Below are 19,620 nucleotides of genomic sequence, written 5' to 3'. Positions count from 1 at the left end.
CTCCTAGCCCTAAACCCTATACTACTGTGCACCCATTTACAATGGACAATGTCACTTCTGCAGGAGTTGGGTTTTGTGATCAACTCCAAAAATTCCATGTTTATCCCATCCCCACTAGTAGACTTCCTAGGATTTCAAATAGACTCAGTGAATGCCCAGTTGTTCCCCCTAATCCAACATCAAGTCCACAAAGAGGGAGATTCTAACAACTCTTTCGAAACAGTTGGTCTCGCTGAGGTCCCTAGCGAGGATTGTAGGTCTCCTTGCATCCTCGATTAAGGCAATCTTCCCTGGGCCTCTTCATTACAGGGCGTTACAACGCCTCAAGATTCACTACCTTCAGAAAAGGTTCTCATACGATCATTTGATCGCTCTCTCTCTAGACGAGCAAGAGGAACTGCAATGGTGGCTAGCACATATGGAGGCTTGAAATGGGAAAGCCATATTCGGATGCCTCTACCGACGTTATTATCGAGTCGGATGGCAGTCGTTGGGGCTAGGGTGCAAGATTCAGAGATTTTGCCACTGGCGGTCGGTTGTCCGCAGAAGAGTTACAATTACACATCAACCATCTAGTGTTGATAGCCGGATCATTTGCCATCAGGTCAATCTCCCCTCTGAAGAGCAATTGTTGCACCCTCCTGCGGCTGGACAATGTGTCAGTGGTTCAATACAATAATCGCCTGGGAGGGATGAAATCTCAGCTTCTGGCCAACATTACAAGGGAGTTTTGGCCTTTCTGCCTGTCACAAAAGATCAGGGTTGTAGCAGAATACATTCTCGGCAAAAACAATCAGGTGGCAGACTGGAACTCCAGGTTTCTGAGGGACTTCAGCGACTGGAGACTCCATCCTTCTGTGTTTCTAGAGATCATGAGTATTCGAGGCCCTTGCCTGATAGATCTCTCTGCATCTCGCCTCAATGCTCAACTTCCCCGGTTCTACAGCTGGAGACCGGATCCGATGGCACTGGGAACCGATTGCCTTTCTCCATCGGTGGGGTTCCCACAGGAATTATGCCTTTCTCCCTTTCGCGTTGATTTCGAGAGTAGCTGCTCAAGTCCGGAGATAGGCAATGTCATTAGTGTTAGTCACACCGTTATGGAAGACACAATCGTGGTTTACGACTTTGCTGGAACGGTCGGTGGATCTGCCATTCCGATTGCCTGTGTTCCCGATGCTGCTCCAGGAACCAGTGGGCTCCCCACATCCTCTGGTCCTTCAGAATCAGCTAACGCTCAGGGTTTGGACACACTCCGGAGACATGAACGAATTGAGGGCCTTTCATCAGCGGCTGCCGAATTTACACAACAGGCTTGAGCTCCATCCACTCGCAAGTGATATTCTGCATCCTGTAAGCGATCGATGGGTCGGTGCCTTCAACAACAGGTGGATACCATGGGATCGGATTTGAAGGAAATAATAATTTTTTTGTCTGAATGTGCCGAATCAGGCCTGTCTTATAGGTCTGCTAATAATTTAAGGTCAGCTTTATCTGCCGGACATAATCACATTGATGGGAAACCAGTGGGAATGCACGCTTTGGTGTGTAAGTTGCTGAAAGGCATCAGAGCTGCTTGTCCGCCTCGCCCCAGATAGATAAACACCCATTATCACGAATCTTTCTTCCCGCATACCATCACTCCGCATACTTTTATTACGCATCTACCATGACTCTGCAATGCCATAATAACGCATGGCATCACATTTTATGTGCTTTTACGACGCATACATGTTAGGATAAGGTAAGTATGGGTATAGGGGTATATGTTTTGGGGTTCTGATGTATATGTTTTGGGGTAACAGCGGTATTTTTAGGGTTTAGGGATAGGTTTGAGTTTTGGGGTGCAGGGTGGATTTTTAGGGTTCAGGGATAGGTTTGGGTTACAGGGGTATTTTTAGGGTTCAGGGATAGGTTTGGGTTATGGGGTACACATGTATGTTTAGGGTTCAGGGATAAGTTTGGGTTTTGGGGTACAGGGGTATTTTTAGGGTTCAGGGATAGGTTTGGGTTGTGGGGTTCAGGGGTATTTTTAGGGTTCAGGATGGGTTAGTGTTTTGGGGTGCTGAGGTTTATATAAGGGTTTAGAGGGTATTAAAGTTTTGGGGTACAGGGGTATTTTTAGGGTTCAGGGATAGGTTTGGGTTTTGGGGTGCAGGGTGTATTTTTAGGGTTCAGGATGGGTTAGTGTTTTGGGGTGATAACGTTTTTTGAGGGTTTAGAGGGTATTAAAGTGTTCGGGTACAGGGGCATTTTTAGGGTGGGTTTTGGGGTACAGGGGCATTTTTAGGGTTCAGGGATAGGTTTGGGTTTTGGGGTGCAGGGTGTATTTTTAGGGTTCTGGAAGGGTTTGTGTTTTGGGGTGCTGAGGTTTATTTAAGGTCTTAGAGGGTATCTTGAACAGAATAAAATCTTGGACCCCTCTCAGTCTGGCTTTCGGGCATCTTATAGCACGGAGGCAGCACTGCTTGAAGTTACCGATACACTGAGGATGGCGCTCAATAGGGATGCTCCAGTCATGCTAGTGCTGCTGGATTTGTCGGCTGCTTTCGACACGCTCTCCCACCGTATTCTGTTAAGCAGGGTGCAAGAGATTGGTGTCGGAGGCTTAGCCTTGAAATGGATTCAGAGTTATCTCTCTGATAGAACCCAATCTGTCAGGCTCGATGCCTATGTGTCGCCTACAGCTGCAGTGGACAAGGGGGTACTGCAGGGCTCTATTTTAAGCCCTACGTTATTCAATCTATATGTGGCCCCCTTGACCTCAATCATCAGAAATTGTGGGTTTGAACCCATATCCTACGCGGATGATACGCAGCTGATTGTCCACATAGAGAAGGATCCTGCCGAAACGAAAGCTAAGCTCTCAAGGTGCATGATCAAGATTGCTGATTGGATGAAGAGGAACTTCTTACAACTGAACTCCTCTAAAACAGAGATCCTCCTGTTTGGCAAGGCTGTGGACCTGTGGTCCCCTGACTGGTGGCCTTCAGAGTTGGGCGAGGCTCCCTCCCCAAAAAGCTGGGCGAAGAACTTGGGAATAAAGATTGACAATCAGCTTTCAATGGAGGAGCAGGTGAAGACGCTTGCAGGCTCCTGTTTTGGGACCATGCGGATGGTGAAAAAGATATTCCCATGGATCCCGCGCAGTGCCAGGAAGACCCTGATTCAGGCGCTTTTAGTTAGTCGCCTTGCTTACGGCAATTCCCTATCGGTGAGAATTAGGGAAGACCTTTTATCTATATTACAAGTTGTGTAGAACACCGCTGCATGTCTTGCCCTGGATAAACCAGCCCGAACAACCTACCTGCCCCTTCTTTGCCAATTACATTGGCTTCCAGTCAAGAAGCGGGCCATCTTTAAAATGCTGTGTATGGTCTTCAGGTCCCTGCACGGACTGAGGCCGGTCTATCTGACAAACTTAAATGGTACCTTCCTGCACGTCAGCTCAGATCTAGCAACACAGTAAGTTGCTGTGTTACCAGAGAATTAGGAAGGAAAAATGGGAGGTCGGACCTTCTCATATCTGGCCCCCAAACTCTGGAATGACCTCCCTGAGTACATTCGGGAATGCCCATACCTGTCCCTATTTAAAAAATGGATTAAGACCTGGCTTTTCTAATCGGTACTTTATTTGACTGCTTGTCCTTCTCAGGCACCGAGAGATCCCCTTGGGTATGATTCGAGCGCATTACAAATGACATATAATAATATTAACGTTTTGGGGTACAGGGGTATTTTTAGGGTTAAGGGATAGGTTTGGGTTTTGGGGTGCAGGGTGTATTTGTTGGGTTCAGGATGGGTTTGTGTTTTCGGGTGCTTAGGTTTATTTAAGGGTTTAGAGCATGGGTACTCACAAACTTTCTCTCGGGGGCCAAATTTACAGTGTGGTTTGTGTCCGAGGGCCGCACCGGAGGGGGCAGGGTCAGTGTGAGAGGGGGCGGGGCTAGAGCAACAAAAAAAACTGTGACTATGAGGTTGAACACAGGTCCCTGCAGCGGACGCCTTCGTCCACTGAGCCACCAGACCCGGCATACACACCCATATATATATATATATATATATATATATATATATATATATATATATATATATATATATATATATATCTCTCTCTCTCTCTCTCTCTCTCTCTCTCTCTCTCTCTCTCTCTCTCTCTCTCTCTCTCTCTCTCTCTCTCTCTCTCTCTCTCTCTCTCTCTCTCTCTCTCTCTCCCCCCTTTCCCCCCTCTCTCTCCCCCCCTCTCTCCTTCTCTCTCCCTCCATCTCTCCATGTTTCTTCCTCTGTCTCACTCAGACTGCCTCACTCCCTCCCTGACTCCCTCTGTCTCACTCATTCTGACTGTCTCACTCCCCCTCTCTCTCTCTGTCTCCCTCTCTCTCGGTCTCCATCTCTCTCTCTGTCTTCCTCTCTCTCCTTCCCTCTCCCTCTCTGTCTCCCTCACTCTGTCGCCCTCCTCCCTCCCTCTGTCTGTCACCCTCCTCCCTCCCTCCTCACTCCCTCCCTCTGGTTGTCACCCTCCTCCCTCCCTCCTCCCTCCGTCTGTCACCCTCCTCCCTCCCTCCCTCTGTCTGTCTGTCACCCTCTGTCTCCCTCCCTCTCCCTTTCACTGTCTCCCTCCCTCTCCCTTTCACTGTCTCCCTCTCTCTCCCTTTCTCTGTCTCCCTCCTTCTCCCTCTTTGTCTCTCTCTATCTGTCTCCCTCTGTCTCCCTCCCTCTCCCTCTCTTTGTCTCCCTCTGTCTGTCTCCCTTTCTCTGTCTCCCTCTCTCTGCCTCCCTTTCCCTCCCTCTCTCTCCCTCCCTTGCCATCCCTCGCTCTCCCTCTGTCTGTGTCTGTCTCCCTTTCCCTCCCTCCCTCGCTCTCCCTCTGTCTATGTCTGCCTCCCTTTCCCTCCCTCGCTCTCCCTCTGTCTGCCTCCCTTTCCCTCCCTCGCTCTCCCTCTGTATGCCTCCCTCCCGCTCCCTCCCTTTCCCTCCCTCCCTCGCTCGCCTTTGTCTGCCTCCCTTTCCCTCCCTCCACCTCCCTTTCCCTCCCTCGCTCCCCCTCCCCCTCCCTTTCCCTCCCTCCCTGTCTCCCTCCCTCCACCTCCCTCCCTCTCTCCCTCTCCCTCTGTCTGCCTCTCTCTCCCTCTGTCTGACTCCCTTTCCCTCCCTCCCTTGCTCTCCCTCCCTCTCCCTCCCTCTGTCTGTGTCTGCCTCCCTTTCCCTCCCTCCCTCGCTCGCTCTCCCTCCTTTTCCCTCCCTCCCTTGCTCTCCCTCCCTTTCCCTCCCTCCCTCGCTCTCCCTCCCTTTCCCTCCCTGTCTCCTTCCCTCCACCTCCCTCCCTCGCTATCCCTCTATCTGCCTCCCTCTCCCTCTGTCTGCTTCCCATTCCCTCCCTCCCTTGCTCTCCCACCCTCTCCCTCCCTTTCCCTCCCTCTGTCTGTCTGCCTCCCTTTCCCTCCCTCCCTCGCTCTCCCTCCCTTTCCCTCCCTCCCTCTCTTTCCCTCCCTCCCTCCCTCCCTTTCCCTTTCCCTCCCGCCCTCTGTCTCCCTCCCTCTACCTCCCTCTGTCACCCTCTTCATCTCACCCTTCCTGTGTGTGCCTGGGCAGAGACAGCTTCCTGGCGCACACACACAGCTGCACCCCAGCACGTGTCACAGGTCTTTAAAAGACCATTTGTATGTTAATGAGGCTTTTGCATTTCACCTCTTAGCGCGCCTGCAGCTGCACGCTGACTATCACTGGAATGCCCGGGACCCCACAGAGCAGCAGAGTCTCTCAGAGTCGCAGCGCGCAGTGTTTGATGACACTCTTTATTTTTATTTTTTTTCCAAAACACTGGTAAATTGTCTGCAAGGTCCACGAGCCGCCAGGGAAGGCTTGCCGGGCCGCTGGCGGCCCGCGGGCCGTTCTATGAGTACCCGTGGTTTAGAGACTATTAACGTTTTGGGGTACAGGGGCATTTTTAGGGTTTAGGGTGGGTTTTGGATTTTGGGGTACAGTGGCATTTTTAGGGTTCAGGGATAGGTTTGGGGTGCAGGGTGTATTTTTAGAGTTCAGGATGGGTTTGTGTTGGGGTACAGGGGTATTTTAGGGTTCAGGGTTAGATTTAGGTTTTGGGGTGCAGGGTGAATTTTTAGGGTTCAGGATGGGTTAGTGTTTTGGGGAGATAAGGTTTATTTAGAGTTTAGAGGGTACAGGGGTATTTCTAGGTTTCAGGGATAGTTTTGGGGTGCAGGGTGTATTTTTAGGGTTCAGAATGGGTTAGTGTTTAAGGATGCTTGGGTATTTTAAGGAGTAAGGGTGGGTTAGGATTATGGGATGCAGGGGTATTTAAAGGGACCAGGGTGGGATTCGTTTTTAGGGTGTAAAGGGTAATTAAAAAAATTAAACAAAAAAAATATATATAGAGCTAGAAGTACAGAGGGTTCCGAGGGGCCTTAGAATATCACGTATGCCAAGCCAAAAGGATGCGACCAACGAACTTTTCAAAGAAGGAGTAGTTTCTGTCCTGTAACTCCAGTTCTGTAGTAGGGGTATCTCTGTTATAGTCATAATCTAGTGAATAGTCCCGCCCATGTGCGTGGACCCCGGAGCAATCAAAAATAATCTCTGACAGTGTCGAAAAATGCAGAACTGCACAGACACTTAAGAGAGAATTTAAAGACAGATAATGCAGCCTAAAAAGGCTACACTGTCCAGTACTTCAACTAGAAATTCCACCACAAAAATCCACAAAACAGCAAAGCCTGTACAGATTTCCCTTGCTTTAACAGCAAAATCCCTCAGGAATGATAGAGAGAAGAACCTGGACAAACAAGCCCCATAGGCTGCCATTATGTGGCTCAGAACAGGATACTGTGCCTTTAAGAGAACTTTCCAGAACTTCACAGTATCCCAGAATGCCCTGCAGGTCCCAGTTACTTTCAGTTCTTTTTGAAGGCGTAACACGCTGGACCTGTAGCATTCCTTACATGAATATCTCTCTCCACCGGGGAGGAGGGCGGGCGCTTATGACTATAACAGAGATACCCCTACTACAGAACTGGAGTTACAGGACAGAAACTACTCCTTCTGTAGTAGGGGATCTCTGTGTATAGTCATAATCTAGTGAATAGAATGGCAAGCCCATCCCCACACCAAAGCGGCGGTGGAGAAACGAGAAATAACACCACTATTGTGCAAACAGATTTCGCAGCGAAGCCTGCCCAACCTGAGTGTCTGCCCTGGCATCAGAGTCCAGGCAGTAATGCTTAGCAAAGGTATGGACCGACTTCCAAGTGGCCGCCTTGCAGATTTCCGCAATTGGCACGTTAAGAAGCAAAGCCGTCGTGGCGGCTTTGCCCCTGGTGGAATGAGCCTTAGGTTTTCCCCCTAAGGTCTTATTAGCTTGTTGGTAACACAATTGTATGCAGGACACAATCCAGCTCGAGATGGATTGTTTAGAGGTAGCAAGACCCGTCCTGACTGATCCATAATTGATGAACAATTGGTCTGACCTACGAATATCTTTGGTTTTATCCAGATAAAATTTCAGCACCCTCCTAACATCCAGGGAATGCAAGGACCTTTCCGCTGGAGACGAAGGATTCTGAAAGAACGTAGGTAAAGTTATAGTCTGGTTGATCTGAAAATCAGAAATAACCTTGGGAAGAAATTTAGGGTGAGTACGCATAACAACCTTAGCAGCATGAAATACAGTATAAGGTTCTTGGCAACACAACGCCTGAATTTCACTCACCCTGCGGGCCGATGTAATGGCCACGAGGAACGCCGCCTTCCAGGACAGGTGCTGCAACGAAGCCTTATGAATAGGTTCAAAAGGCTCCTTCATCAACCTGGACAGCACCACATTCAAGTCCCATGAAGGCGAAGGAAGCCTGACAGGAGGGAATACTTTCTTCAAGCCTTCCAGAAAATCTTTGATCACAGGGATCTGGAAGAAGGAAGTCTGTGAAGGGCATTTCCTGTAGGCAGTTAAAACAGCCAGATGAACCTTAATGGAATGGACATTAAGGCCAGACTGCGCCAGATGTAGTAGATATGGAAGGATGACATCCTCCTTGCATGTTGTAGGGTCATAGTTCTTGGACTTGCACCAGATTCAAAACCTCTTCCACTTGTAAGCATAAGAAGTCCTAGCGGAAGGTCGCTTAGCCTCCTTCAGTATGTCCATACAATCCTCTGGGAGATTCAGATGGCCATATTGAACTATTTCAGGAGCCATGCCGCCAAACTCAAAGACGAGAGGTTGGGGTGCACCATTCGCCCCCCGAACTTCGTGAGAAGGTCCGGCCTGCACGGCAGCTTCATGTGAGGAAGGAGAGACCGGTGAAGCAGGTCCGTGAACCACCACTGTCTGGGCCATTCCGGGGCAATCAGAATCATCCTCGCCCTGGATTGGGACAGCTTGATGAGAACCATCGGGATCAGGGGAATGGGTGGAAAAGCGTACAGAGAGCTGTTCGACCAGTTGATCCATAACGCGTTCCCCAGCGTCCCTGGCTGGTAGTACCTGGAGGCGAAGTCTCGGCATTTGCTGTTTTCGGCGGTGGCGAACAGATCTACGTCTGGAGTTCCCCACCTTGCGAAGACTTCTCCTAGTACTTCGTCGTTTATGACCCATTCGTGGTTTTCCTGAATCAGTCTGCTCAGCTCGTCTGCCTGAACATTCTGCACACCCGGCAGATGAGTGGCCGTTATCGACAGTCCTCGGGCCAGAAGCCAGTGCCAGATCGCCAGCGCCTCCTGCGACAGAGTGCGGGATCTCGAGCCCCCCTGCTTGTTGAGGTAATACATCGTAGTCGTATTGTCCGTCTGTACAAGCAGAGAGTTGGTCCGGAAGGACAGGTGAAAAGCCTTCAGCGCTAAGTGAACAGCTCTGAGTTCCAGGAAATTGATGTGGTACGTGGACTCCGTCGGGGACCACGTCCCTTGAATCTGTAAGTCTCCGGAGTGCGCTCCCCATCCCTGGAGAGAAGCATCCGTCACGATAGTCTGTGTGGGAATGTCCTTGTGGAAGGGAACCCCTCTGAGGAGATTCTCCGCTGAACACCACCACTTCAGAGACTGAAGAGCATGCAGAGACAGTCGTATTTTGTCGTCCCAAGAACCTCTCCTCTGGTCCCACTGATCTTCTAAGCACTCCTGCAGCGGTCTCATGTGCAGCCGCGCATGTGGCGTCAGGAAGATACAAGAGGCCATCGATCCCAGTAGAGAAAACACCGTCCTTACTGTCGTAGATGGAATGGACATGAGAGCCTGAGCCTTCCGAAGGAGTGATAATCGTCGCTCCTCCGAAGGAGACACGCTTGCTGACAGCGTATCGATGGAGGCTCCCAAGTACTGAATGCACTGGACCGGAGTCGGAACAGACTTGGACATGTTGATGTGCAACCCCAGCTTGTTCAACAGAACGCACATCTTCTGGAAGTGTGCTTGAGCTTCAGAGAAGGAGGAGGCCTTGATCAACCAATCGTCCAGGTACGGGTAGACAAACACCTTGTTCTTCCTCAGGTGTGCCGCTACCACTGCCATGCACTTCGAGAACGTCCTGGGCGCAGACTTCAGCCCTAACGGAAGTACCGTGTACTGATAGTGATTGGTGCCGACTTGAAATCGCAGGAACTTCCTGTGTTTGTGTGCAATGGGCACATGGAAGTATGCATCCTGTAGGTCTATGGCACATAGCCAGTCTCCCCGTTGCAACTGAGGATAAATCTGATGAAACGACAGCATGCAAAACTTTTCTCTGCAAATCCACTTGTTTGCCTGTCGCAAGTCCAGAATGGGCCTGAACTCGTTCTTGTCCTTCTTGCGGACCAGAAAGAACCGGGAGTACAGACCTCTTCCCCTTTGAGACAGAGGTACATCTTCTATCGCCCTTTTCCTTAACAGGATATCGGCCTCCGCCTGGAGCTCGCGCAGCTGATACTGCGAGCTGACCGGAGGAGTCGATGGAGGAGGGCTGATGAACCGAAGACTGTATCCATTGCAAACAATATTCAGCACCCACTTGTCCTGAGTAATTTTTCTCCACTCTGCCAGAAAAAATTAAACGCTTCCCCCCACCGGAGCGGGTAACGGATGAAGGGGAAGTAACCGCTCAGGGGCAAGACCCGGCCGGGCCTTTGGTCGCGGTAGAGGACTGCTGTCCACCTCTACCCCTCTGACGTTTTTGGAAGGGTCTTCGGAACTGCTGCTGTTGTTGCTGCTGCTGTTGTCCAGAAGACTGTCCTCTTCCTTTCCCCTGCGAGCCGAACCGCCGTTGGAACTGGCGGTAAGGCTTTTTGTCCTTGGGTTTCTCCAGACCCACAGCCGTCAGGGTTTCAGCCTCGGCCTTCATCCGGGCCATTTCGTCGTCGGCATGTTTTCCGAAGAGTGTTTCACCGGAAAACGGCAGATTGGCCACCCGCTGTTGCGCCTCAGGCTTGAGTGACGTAAGCCTGAGCCAAGCATGGCGGCGCTGGTTGACCCCGTGACAGTAGCCATGTGCGGCCAACAGCGCTATGTCCGCAGCGGCACTGATGGCCTGGTTGGAAACCAGCATCCCTTCCGAGACAATTTCCAGGAAGTCCTCCCTCCTGTCGCGTGGAACAAGGTCCGCAAACTGTTCCAGGGAGTCCCATAGCGCACGGTTGTACCGCCCTAGCAAAGCCGAATCGCTGGAGGCTTTCATAGTGGTGGAAGAAGTCCCACAGGCTTTCCTACCAGCCGAATCAATCCAGCGGCTCTCTTTATCCGGTGGCACTGTGGAGGACGGGGAGGTAGAATGCAACTTCCTGGCCGCCGTCACTATCACCGAGTCGGGCACCGGGTCCACACGTAGGAAGGCCGGGTCCGAGTCAGGAGCTCTGTACTTTTTCAGGAGTCTTGAGGGAGCAGCCTTCACCACCGCCAGTGTAAGGAACAGCACTTCCGCCGGTTCGACCAGTCCTGGGACCAACGGCAGAAGAGGGTGAGACAGGTGCTTCTTGTGAAGCGTCTCGAATATCACGGACGTCGTAGGTGTAGGAGCCGTCACCATGATACCCAACTTCGCAGCCCCCCTCAGGAGCACCTCCTGGAACGTGCCAATGTCGTCGACCGGGGACACCCTAGTCTCCGGAGAATCCGATAGAGTAGGCGAATAGGAACGGGTCCTAGAGGATGCTGTACGGGATATGGACCTATGCCTCCTGTGGCGATGTCTAGATCTGGTGGAGGACCTGTGTCTGCTCCTCGATCTGTCTCTCCGCCTGGAGCGCGACCTTGACCTCCTAGGTCTGGGGCGTTCTGCCGGTTTCCTCGGGGCGGACGTCTTGGGCTTGGGCGGTTCCTTAGACTTAGGAGTCTTCTTGGGAGGGGTCGGAAGCCTGGGCAATGAGACCGACCTTGGCACAGGGGTCCTAGGTCCTGTTGGAAGCGGAGGCAGAGGAGGCAACGGAGGAGGGGTTGGAGCCCTCGGAGGTAGACCTCCTGGCAACGGAGGAGGAGGTGGAACAGCCTTCTTCGGGGTATACACCTCCAAGTACACCGATCCCGGTGACCCGCCATCCTTTCCGGACTGAGGGGAGCCCCCCACAGTCCTAGGCCTGTCAGCACGACCCCTCGACGCCGAAGAACGGTGACCAGGCGTCGAACGTAGGTCCCTCGACGTCGAGCGCCCCTTCGGCGTCGACCGTCTTCTATGCTTCGGCGTCGAACGGCCTCCATGCCTCGACGTCGAGCCCGACCATCTCGACGACGATCCTTTATGTCTCGACGGCGATCTCTTGTGCCTCGACAACGACCTCGACCGCCTCGCCGGCGACCTCTTTGAACGCCTTGACGGCTACCTTGTCCGCCTCGACGGCGACCTCGACCGCCTCGACGGCGACTTCTTCCTCGCCGGAGATCTCTTCTGCCTCGACGGCGACCTATTCCGTTTCGACGGCGGCCTCGACGACGAGGATCCCCTCGACGACGACAATGTCCTGTCCGTCGACGGCGATCGGCGGTGTCGCCTCGAAGGCGAGCGCCGACGCCGGGCCCGTCGACGCCGATCACTCGACGTCGAAGACGACGCCGAAGAAATCGTCACTGGGTTCGACGGCGGCCTGTGTAAGTCCCTCGACGTCGACGGGCGACGTATTCTCGACTCAGAGCCCTGGGGAGACTGGGAGCCGGCCGTGGACCTCCCTCTCGACGTTGTGGTCAGTGCTACCGACCCAGACGGAGAATGTGGACTTTTGCTGGACTTCCTGCCCCTGGGGAGCCCCCCAGAGGCCTCAGCATGGGCAGATGAAGCCCCTCCAGACCCACCTTGCGCCTTCAGCCTCCTTTCCTCGAGGCCCTGAAGTCTGATCTTCATTCTGTCCTTCAGGGTCCTGCCAGAGAAGCCTTGACAGATCTCACACTCCTCTGGAATATGGGAAGAGGGCAGGCAGAGGATACACACCTCATGAGGGTCTGACTTTGCCTTCTTCCTGGAGCACTCCGGGCATTTGTCAAATAATGCAGGCATATTTGACATCAAAAGAGTGCAAAACACCAAGAAGAAAAGCCTAAAAGTACTTAGAAAGTACTCTAATCGATTTTACAGCGAAATAACACCAATAAACCCTTGAAAAGGGAGAGCTCAATGCTCCAGGGTCCTGCTTGCAGGAGCCGGAAAAAAGAACTGAAAGTAACTGGGACCTGCAGGGCATTCTGGGATACTGTGAAGTTCTGGAAAGTTCTCTTAAAGGCACAGTATCCTGTTCTGAGCCACATAATGGCAGCCTATGGGGCTAGTCTGTCCAGGTTCTTCTCTCTATCATTCCTGAGGGATTTTGCTGTTAAAGCAAGGGAAATCTGTACAGGTTTTGCTGTTTGTGGATTTTTGTGGTGGAATTTCTAGTTGAAGTACTGGACAGTGTAGCCTTTTTAGGCTGCATTATCTGTCTTTAAATTCTCTCTTAAGTGTCTGTGCAGTTCTGCATTTTTCGACACTGTAAGAAATTATTTTTGATTGCTCCGGGGTCCACGCACATGGGCGGGACTATTCACTAGATTATGACTATACACAGAGATCCCCTACTACAGAATGGGGAGAACATGTACTGGACTCTTCACTAAGACTAATATCCAGATTAGTCAAACATCTAGAATTGGCATTATCCAAAATCAAAGAGGAATTACAAGAACTTGAAAAGGAGCTAGCCTTAATAGAAATGAATCACAAAATTATTAAACTCAGAGAAGATCTAGAGAAATATGTGGATAAACGTGAGGAAATTGTCAAAGCAAGGAAGCAGTCCAAATTTCAAAGGGACAAAGAGGATTATCTGCATGGCAGCATATTTACATATGCTAAAAAATTTGATATCTTCAAAAATCAAGGTCAGATAAATAGGGGAGCACAAAGCTCCACAAGTGTAACGTCATTAACTTCTACAGGAGCGAGTGAAAATAATGTGGAATCAAGTGAGCAGCAATCTACAAGGAATTCTTTAAGGGACATGTGGTTGGTCCTCCAACAAAGATCATGGGAACAAAATCAAAATCCAACCCCAAGAGGCAGAGGAAGAGGGTGCAAATGGGTGCCCAGTACAATGGCATCAAGAAACCAACAAGAAGAGGCAAAAGGAGAAAGTGGATCCGAAGACATAGGCACAAAGTCGCGGAGCATGCGTCAAAAAACCTCGAAATAAATCTGATGGAGATCCCGGACGAGAAAGATGAACTGGTAGTAATGAATCTATCATCACGAACTATCACTGATAATTAAATATCATTGTTGAAACATGGAATTAATTTCTGTCCAACACAATCAATGGACATGGCACAGACACAGATTGATATTTACAAATACATAAGGAAAATCAAACTTGCAAAAATCTTTCGAGAAAACCAAGAAATGGCCAATTTTACAAAAATGAAAAAGAAAAAAAGAATGGAGAACAACACGGGAGAATCAACTTTGACAACTGCAGAGATGACGGCATTCCTCACCTTAGTAAATTTGGACGTGATGGAAGATACGGAGATCATCACAGAATCAATAGAATGCCCACAGAAAGGAGCAGGCTTAAGTGGCAAGAAACCTTCCTCACGTTTCTATTCCCAGTTGCCTCATTGCAACAAAATAGATATATTTCAAGAGGCTGTGGTACAAGACATCTATAAAACCAAAGGGATGAAATATAGTGATAATCTGAAAAAGGAAGAAAGAACTGCTCTAAAAAACCTAATGGAGGATAAAATAATAATGATTAAAGTGGCAGACAAAGGTGGAAACATCTTAATTTTAAATACAAAGGATTACATATTGGAGGCATATTCAAAGAATATTATAAAAAATTGGATAAAAATCCTACACAAATCTTCAAAGAACTTTTGGATAAAAGGATATCTGATTGGCAACAACAAAACCTAATTGATGATGACGAACGTAAATTCTTAATGACAGATCATCCCGTGACTGCAACGGTATATTTTCTACTCAAAGTGCACAAAAACTCACTGAAACCACCAGGGAGACCAATTGTGTCGGCTAAAGGATCCTTAATGGAACCGGTAGCTAACTACATCGATTTCTTTCTCATGCCCTTTGTGTTGAATTTAAGTTAATATTTGTGGACACAACTGATCTTTTAAGACACCTCCAGGAATTACCATGGCACCCATCTTATATGCTAATAATGATGGATGTGACATCGCTTTACATTAACATTGAGAACAACATTGGCCTAATGGCATGTGCCTTCTTCTTGAAAGAGAGAGATATCCAATTTAAACATCATAACCAAATGCTAATGGATATGATCGAGATGTGTCTCACACAAAATGTGTTCCTTTTTGGTGATGAAATTTACCATCAGACAAAAGGATGCGCAATGGGCTTCTCCTTCAGTCCAGGATATGCGTGGCTCACTGTGGGATGGTGGGAGCAGCAAATAGCATGGCATCCTAACAATGATACATTTGTCACGTAACGAAGTGGCTAAGATACATTGACGACCTCCTAATAGTGTGGGATGGTACTGTACGGGAATTTGAAGTATATTTTAAAATCTTAAACTCAACTGATGCCAACATAAAATTCACATACAACATCAGCAGTGAAAGAGCAATTTTCCTAGAAATAGAGATATATATTCGAAACAACAAATTGGAAACCACACTTCATAGAAAGGAGACATCCACCAATGCCACTCTTCATGCTAACAGTTTCCACAAAACAACAGTAAAGGATAACATCCCATATGGAGAATTTGTAAGATTACGGCGCATTTGTTCTGAACAAAGAGAATGGGAGGAACACAGTAAAAAATGGCAAAAAGGTTCAAACAGCGCGGTTACAAAGATGGAATCATCAAAAAATGTTGGAAACGTGCCAATGAAAGAAAGAGACAAGATACATTGGATGTGAAACATAAAGTAACTCAGAACACAACTCAATCAGAAGAAACAACAGTGAGATTGATCTTGGATCATACGAGGGAATCCAAACAAATAGTAGGAAACCTCAGAAAAATTGGAAACTCTTGCAACTGGATCCAACGGTGAGTCAAATGGTGGGTAAACACCCAAATATAACTTTTTGTCGTGCCAAAAATCTGAGAGATAAGTTGATACACAGCCACCATCAAGACCAGGAAAAAAGAAAGGGGGCGCAGTGGCTAAAAACAAAGGGCTTTTTGAAATGCCACAATTGTAAAGTCTGCCAAATTGCTACAAACACAACGGAAGTAAGATTGCCAAACAACAAAATGTGGCAAATTAAAGAACTGATCACGTGTAAAAGCCAATTCGTCGTGTACGTGATCGAATGTCCATGCTCCTTAACCCCTTGGCCGCGGCGGTAATTCCGCCGCGGTGCTGGGGGGGAGAGAGGGCCACGCGGCGCTGCCATGTTCATGACGGAACCACTCTTCACAGTAGACTGGTTCCAGCCTGATCAGCACAGGAAAGTCTTTGGCAGCAGACCCTCTTGGCATTGGAATCGTGGCACAGTATTGCACAAGGGCTATGGCCCTTACCACACTGCAGTCTTCTCACTGCAGCCCCTCACATGGGGTCGCTGCTTTCCCACTACACACACATTCAGGCATGGGTCTCCCAAAATTGAACCCAGGGCCCTCCAGGTATAGTACAATCCACAGGCACACATACAACCAGTGGATGTATAAAACCTAAACACACTGCACATCACTGTGTCGTTCATGTTCTGTACCACCCATTGGCATACATACACCAGCACATACATTTAGGATGCACATACTGCACAGCACTGCTTCCTCCATGTACTGCACTACTCATAGGCACACATACACCTAGCACATGCACTCACTGTTCAGTATTGCATTGTCCCTATATTATACCCTTCCCAGGCACAGCACAATGGGTGGTGAGGTCGGGGGACCTACCTATCGGGCAGGAAGGGAGGTCTTTAAGTAAACCAAAGAAAGAAAAGGATACGTTCTCCCTGAACTCAAACTACCAATACCATAGGGTATCCCTCTGCCTCATGAGAGAAAGGGTGAGCTTCACAACTAGGCGCCATCTCTACATGAGGTGGGGAAACGAAAATTAATCCATTTTTATAGAACCCTTTTTTATATACAACCCTCACCCCCACTAGTCATCATCAGGTTCACCCTGAGCCCTAAAAGTCAGTGTGGGCCCAACCGTATTCAAGGGAGCTCTTAGTATATTAATGTGTCTGGCGTGAGCAGAGTTAAGTAGGTAGATGGACGGTTAGGGACCCTTGAAGACGGTCTGACTAAAGGGCCAAATCTCCCTCCACCCCTAAGGGGGCGGAAAATGCCCATTTTAGGGTACCATTAGACCAGCAAGTATTTCCTGCCCTTGCATGCCACAAGGAAAATGTAGTCACAGGACGTCACCGGGGAAGTGATTAGTTAAACAAACCTGCCCTAACAAATGCCCTGGACCTTCGGCACCCTTCACTGTAGGGCAGATACAGGTTGGCACCACAAGGGTCATAGGACCATTGTATCCTACATGCCCCACCTGTAGTTTTTTTTAAATATAATTCCTACCCAACCCAATAATAAAGGGCTATCTTGGGAATGGATGAGGGATTTTTATTTATGCGTATGTTCCACCAGACACATGAATATACAAAGAGCTCGCTGGAATACGGTTGTGCCCACCCTGACTTTTAGGAGTCAGTGATAACCCAATAATGAATCATGACACCACTAGAGTGGGTGACAGTTGTATATAAAAAATGGGTTTGTTTTCCTTTTTCCCACTGCATGCAGAGGTGGCGTCTAGTTACGAAGTGTACCCCTTTGCCTCTTGAAGCGAAGGTATACCCTTATCCTAGTGACAGCACACATACACCTAGAACAGATACACCACTCCTGTGCAGCTCTTCACAACAAATAAATGTAGGTCAAGTGTGAGCTAAGCACATAGTATCGGAACTTTAAAAATAAGTGAGTCTGTAGGGCTCACTCCAATTGCACCAGTTAAAAAGACCTGCTCACTACACGATATGCTGCCGCCACTGGACTTGTGCTGCTTAATTCTGGGTGGATGCAGTATCTGCTCGCCACTATGAGGGTGGCGCTTTGCGTGCCCCTCCCGGTCCAACAAGACAGCAATCTGTGAGACAGATCTATGTCTTGGAGCACACACCTGATCCGTGCTGTGACAAGAAAAATTTGCATTAGGGATCCAGGCATCAATACAGTTGAGCACTCTGGGAAGGGGTGCACGTCCATTACAATGCAGATGACTTTTCCAACTCAACACTATCTTATACTGTGAGCAATACATAGTTAAGCTAATGACAAACATATTCACAGTGCTTTCTGTTAAAGTCAGCGACCTCACAGACCTATATATACACTTTACTATATCCCCAGTGCACCAACCATTATTCAAACCAGTAAACCTGTGGTTACAAGCACAGACATTTGAAGAGATCACATTAACCAACTGAGCTTCCTTATCAAAACAAAGCATTTGTCACAAGTTTAACTTACATGTATTTTGTTCAATTAGTATGTGAGCATTACATTTTATATGCAGAGTCCTGTAGGCAAAAAGCCAACAAAAGAGTTACAGAATATTTGGGTATTTTTGGGCAATGTGTCTGACCCCGCCCCACACTCATTAACCCCGCCTATTCTACTCCAGGTTACAGACCCCATAATTGCTATGTATTTGGACCGCTATTAATTGCTATAAGGTATGTTTAACTAATGTGGGTCCAACATTTAATATGCACAAATGTCATCACTAGGCTACAGTACCTCGGATTGATTCGGCGGCGACGTGTATGCTTTCCAGTTGATTCAATGCCAGCGGAGTCAATAGTTCAAGGTATAGGCTTTGCTTTTTTTTAAATACATGATTGTTTAATCATTTGTCGCGTAAATTCAAGAAAATGCGAAATTTCGAAAATGCACAGATTTGTTCAAATAAATTACTGCACGGTTAAGTTGCGTCTTGGCAACATGAAGGCATCTCGTAACCCTAGTGACGGGGGGAGTTGCCTGATGTCTCAAACGGAAAACAGTCTAGCCGCCACAATGCCTTCAGCTTTCCAGCATAAAAGCATACCCAACAACCCTTCGAAATTATGCCAGAGGTTTTTGGACGTTGGACTTACCTTCCGTCTGCCGACAGTAGACCTTAAAATCCGATTTATTCTGCTGTGCTTTCGCTTATAAGCGACAATAAACATTTAAAGCACTCTAACCCATTTCATTAGGTGAAAGCAATGAAAACCAATCCGAAAGCGGCAGCACGCTGATTGACAGGCGAGGGGGCGGTACTGGAGACTCCCTGTAGATGAACTGCCCACATAATCGTGCAATTGGCTGATATAAAAACCAGCCCCGGAAAAATTGCGTAGTTGCCCCGGAAGTAATCGTTCAATAATGGTAGCGGAAGAGATTATTTAGTTACCCGGCAACAAAATGTCAAACCGAACTAGGGTTTGTACTTCAGTCTGTTTACCACTGTTCTGAAAGGATGCATGCTGTGACATTTGTAGTTATGTGACTGTTTGGAAAGACACTAATCGCTGGTAAGTACGGACTCCTGCTTGAACAAAGTGAGATACATCAGGCATTCTATTACCTAGAGAAACACGAAAGCAATCCAGATCAGGATAAACAGTTCGTGTGATCTGGCGCGGGGGGAGGGGGTGGGCGACACTTCAAACACTGGAGGCTAAGTAGTTCGTGGGTGATCCCGTTAGGTATTTTGCAGTTTTCTATTGCACGAACTGGACCTGTAGGTATTGGAGCGAAGGAATGCAGAAAACCACCTTACTGCGGTACATGAAGGGACAGGAATACGCAGTATTTAACATTGTAGTCTTTCCTAGGTCTGGTGCCCTTTTAGCTGCCCAGCGTAAATGCAGGCAGCTTTGTGCCATGGTGCAAGGGTGCCTGCGTTTGTAGACCGGATCGTTTTTGTGCAGGAAGGAGTGCCATCCTGCACAAAAACAATCCTCTGAGGCATTTTCCTCTTTCCATGTGTGCTGCACATGTGGAAAGAGGATAAAATAAGGAGAAAAAGTTCGATTGCTCATCGTTACGACCCCCCTCCCCCCAGGCATATAATTGACACATTCCCAGGTCTACACTGATGGCAAATCTGGGAATACCCCAAAATACATGGGTGGATGCGTAGTGACAATCACGTTCCTGC

The 19,620-nt window shown here is 48.6% G+C and overlaps 1 protein-coding gene across 2 annotated transcripts in view; it reads right to left on the bottom strand.

Annotated features, from left to right (window-relative positions):
• CCDC13 (coiled-coil domain containing 13) overlaps positions 1-18,690 on the bottom strand; it is a 431,895-nt gene extending 413,205 nt beyond the window's left edge. The window contains exon 1 of one of the 2 annotated variants that reach the window (XM_078665306.1): positions 18,572-18,690. In XM_078665306.1, the coding sequence (XP_078521432.1) occupies positions 18,572-18,646 (75 nt within the window). In that variant the 5' untranslated portion in view covers positions 18,647-18,690. Of the gene's footprint in view, positions 1-18,212; positions 18,438-18,571 lie in introns of those variants that run through there. The other variant, XM_078665307.1, reaches the window with a different exon arrangement.
• Positions 18,691-19,620: the final 930 nt, after the last annotated feature.

This window comes from Lissotriton helveticus, chromosome 10 (genome assembly GCF_964261635.1).
Source record: "Lissotriton helveticus chromosome 10, aLisHel1.1, whole genome shotgun sequence".
Lineage (NCBI taxonomy): Eukaryota > Metazoa > Chordata > Amphibia > Caudata > Salamandridae > Lissotriton > Lissotriton helveticus.
This window is presented reverse-complemented; position numbering and strand designations above follow the sequence as displayed.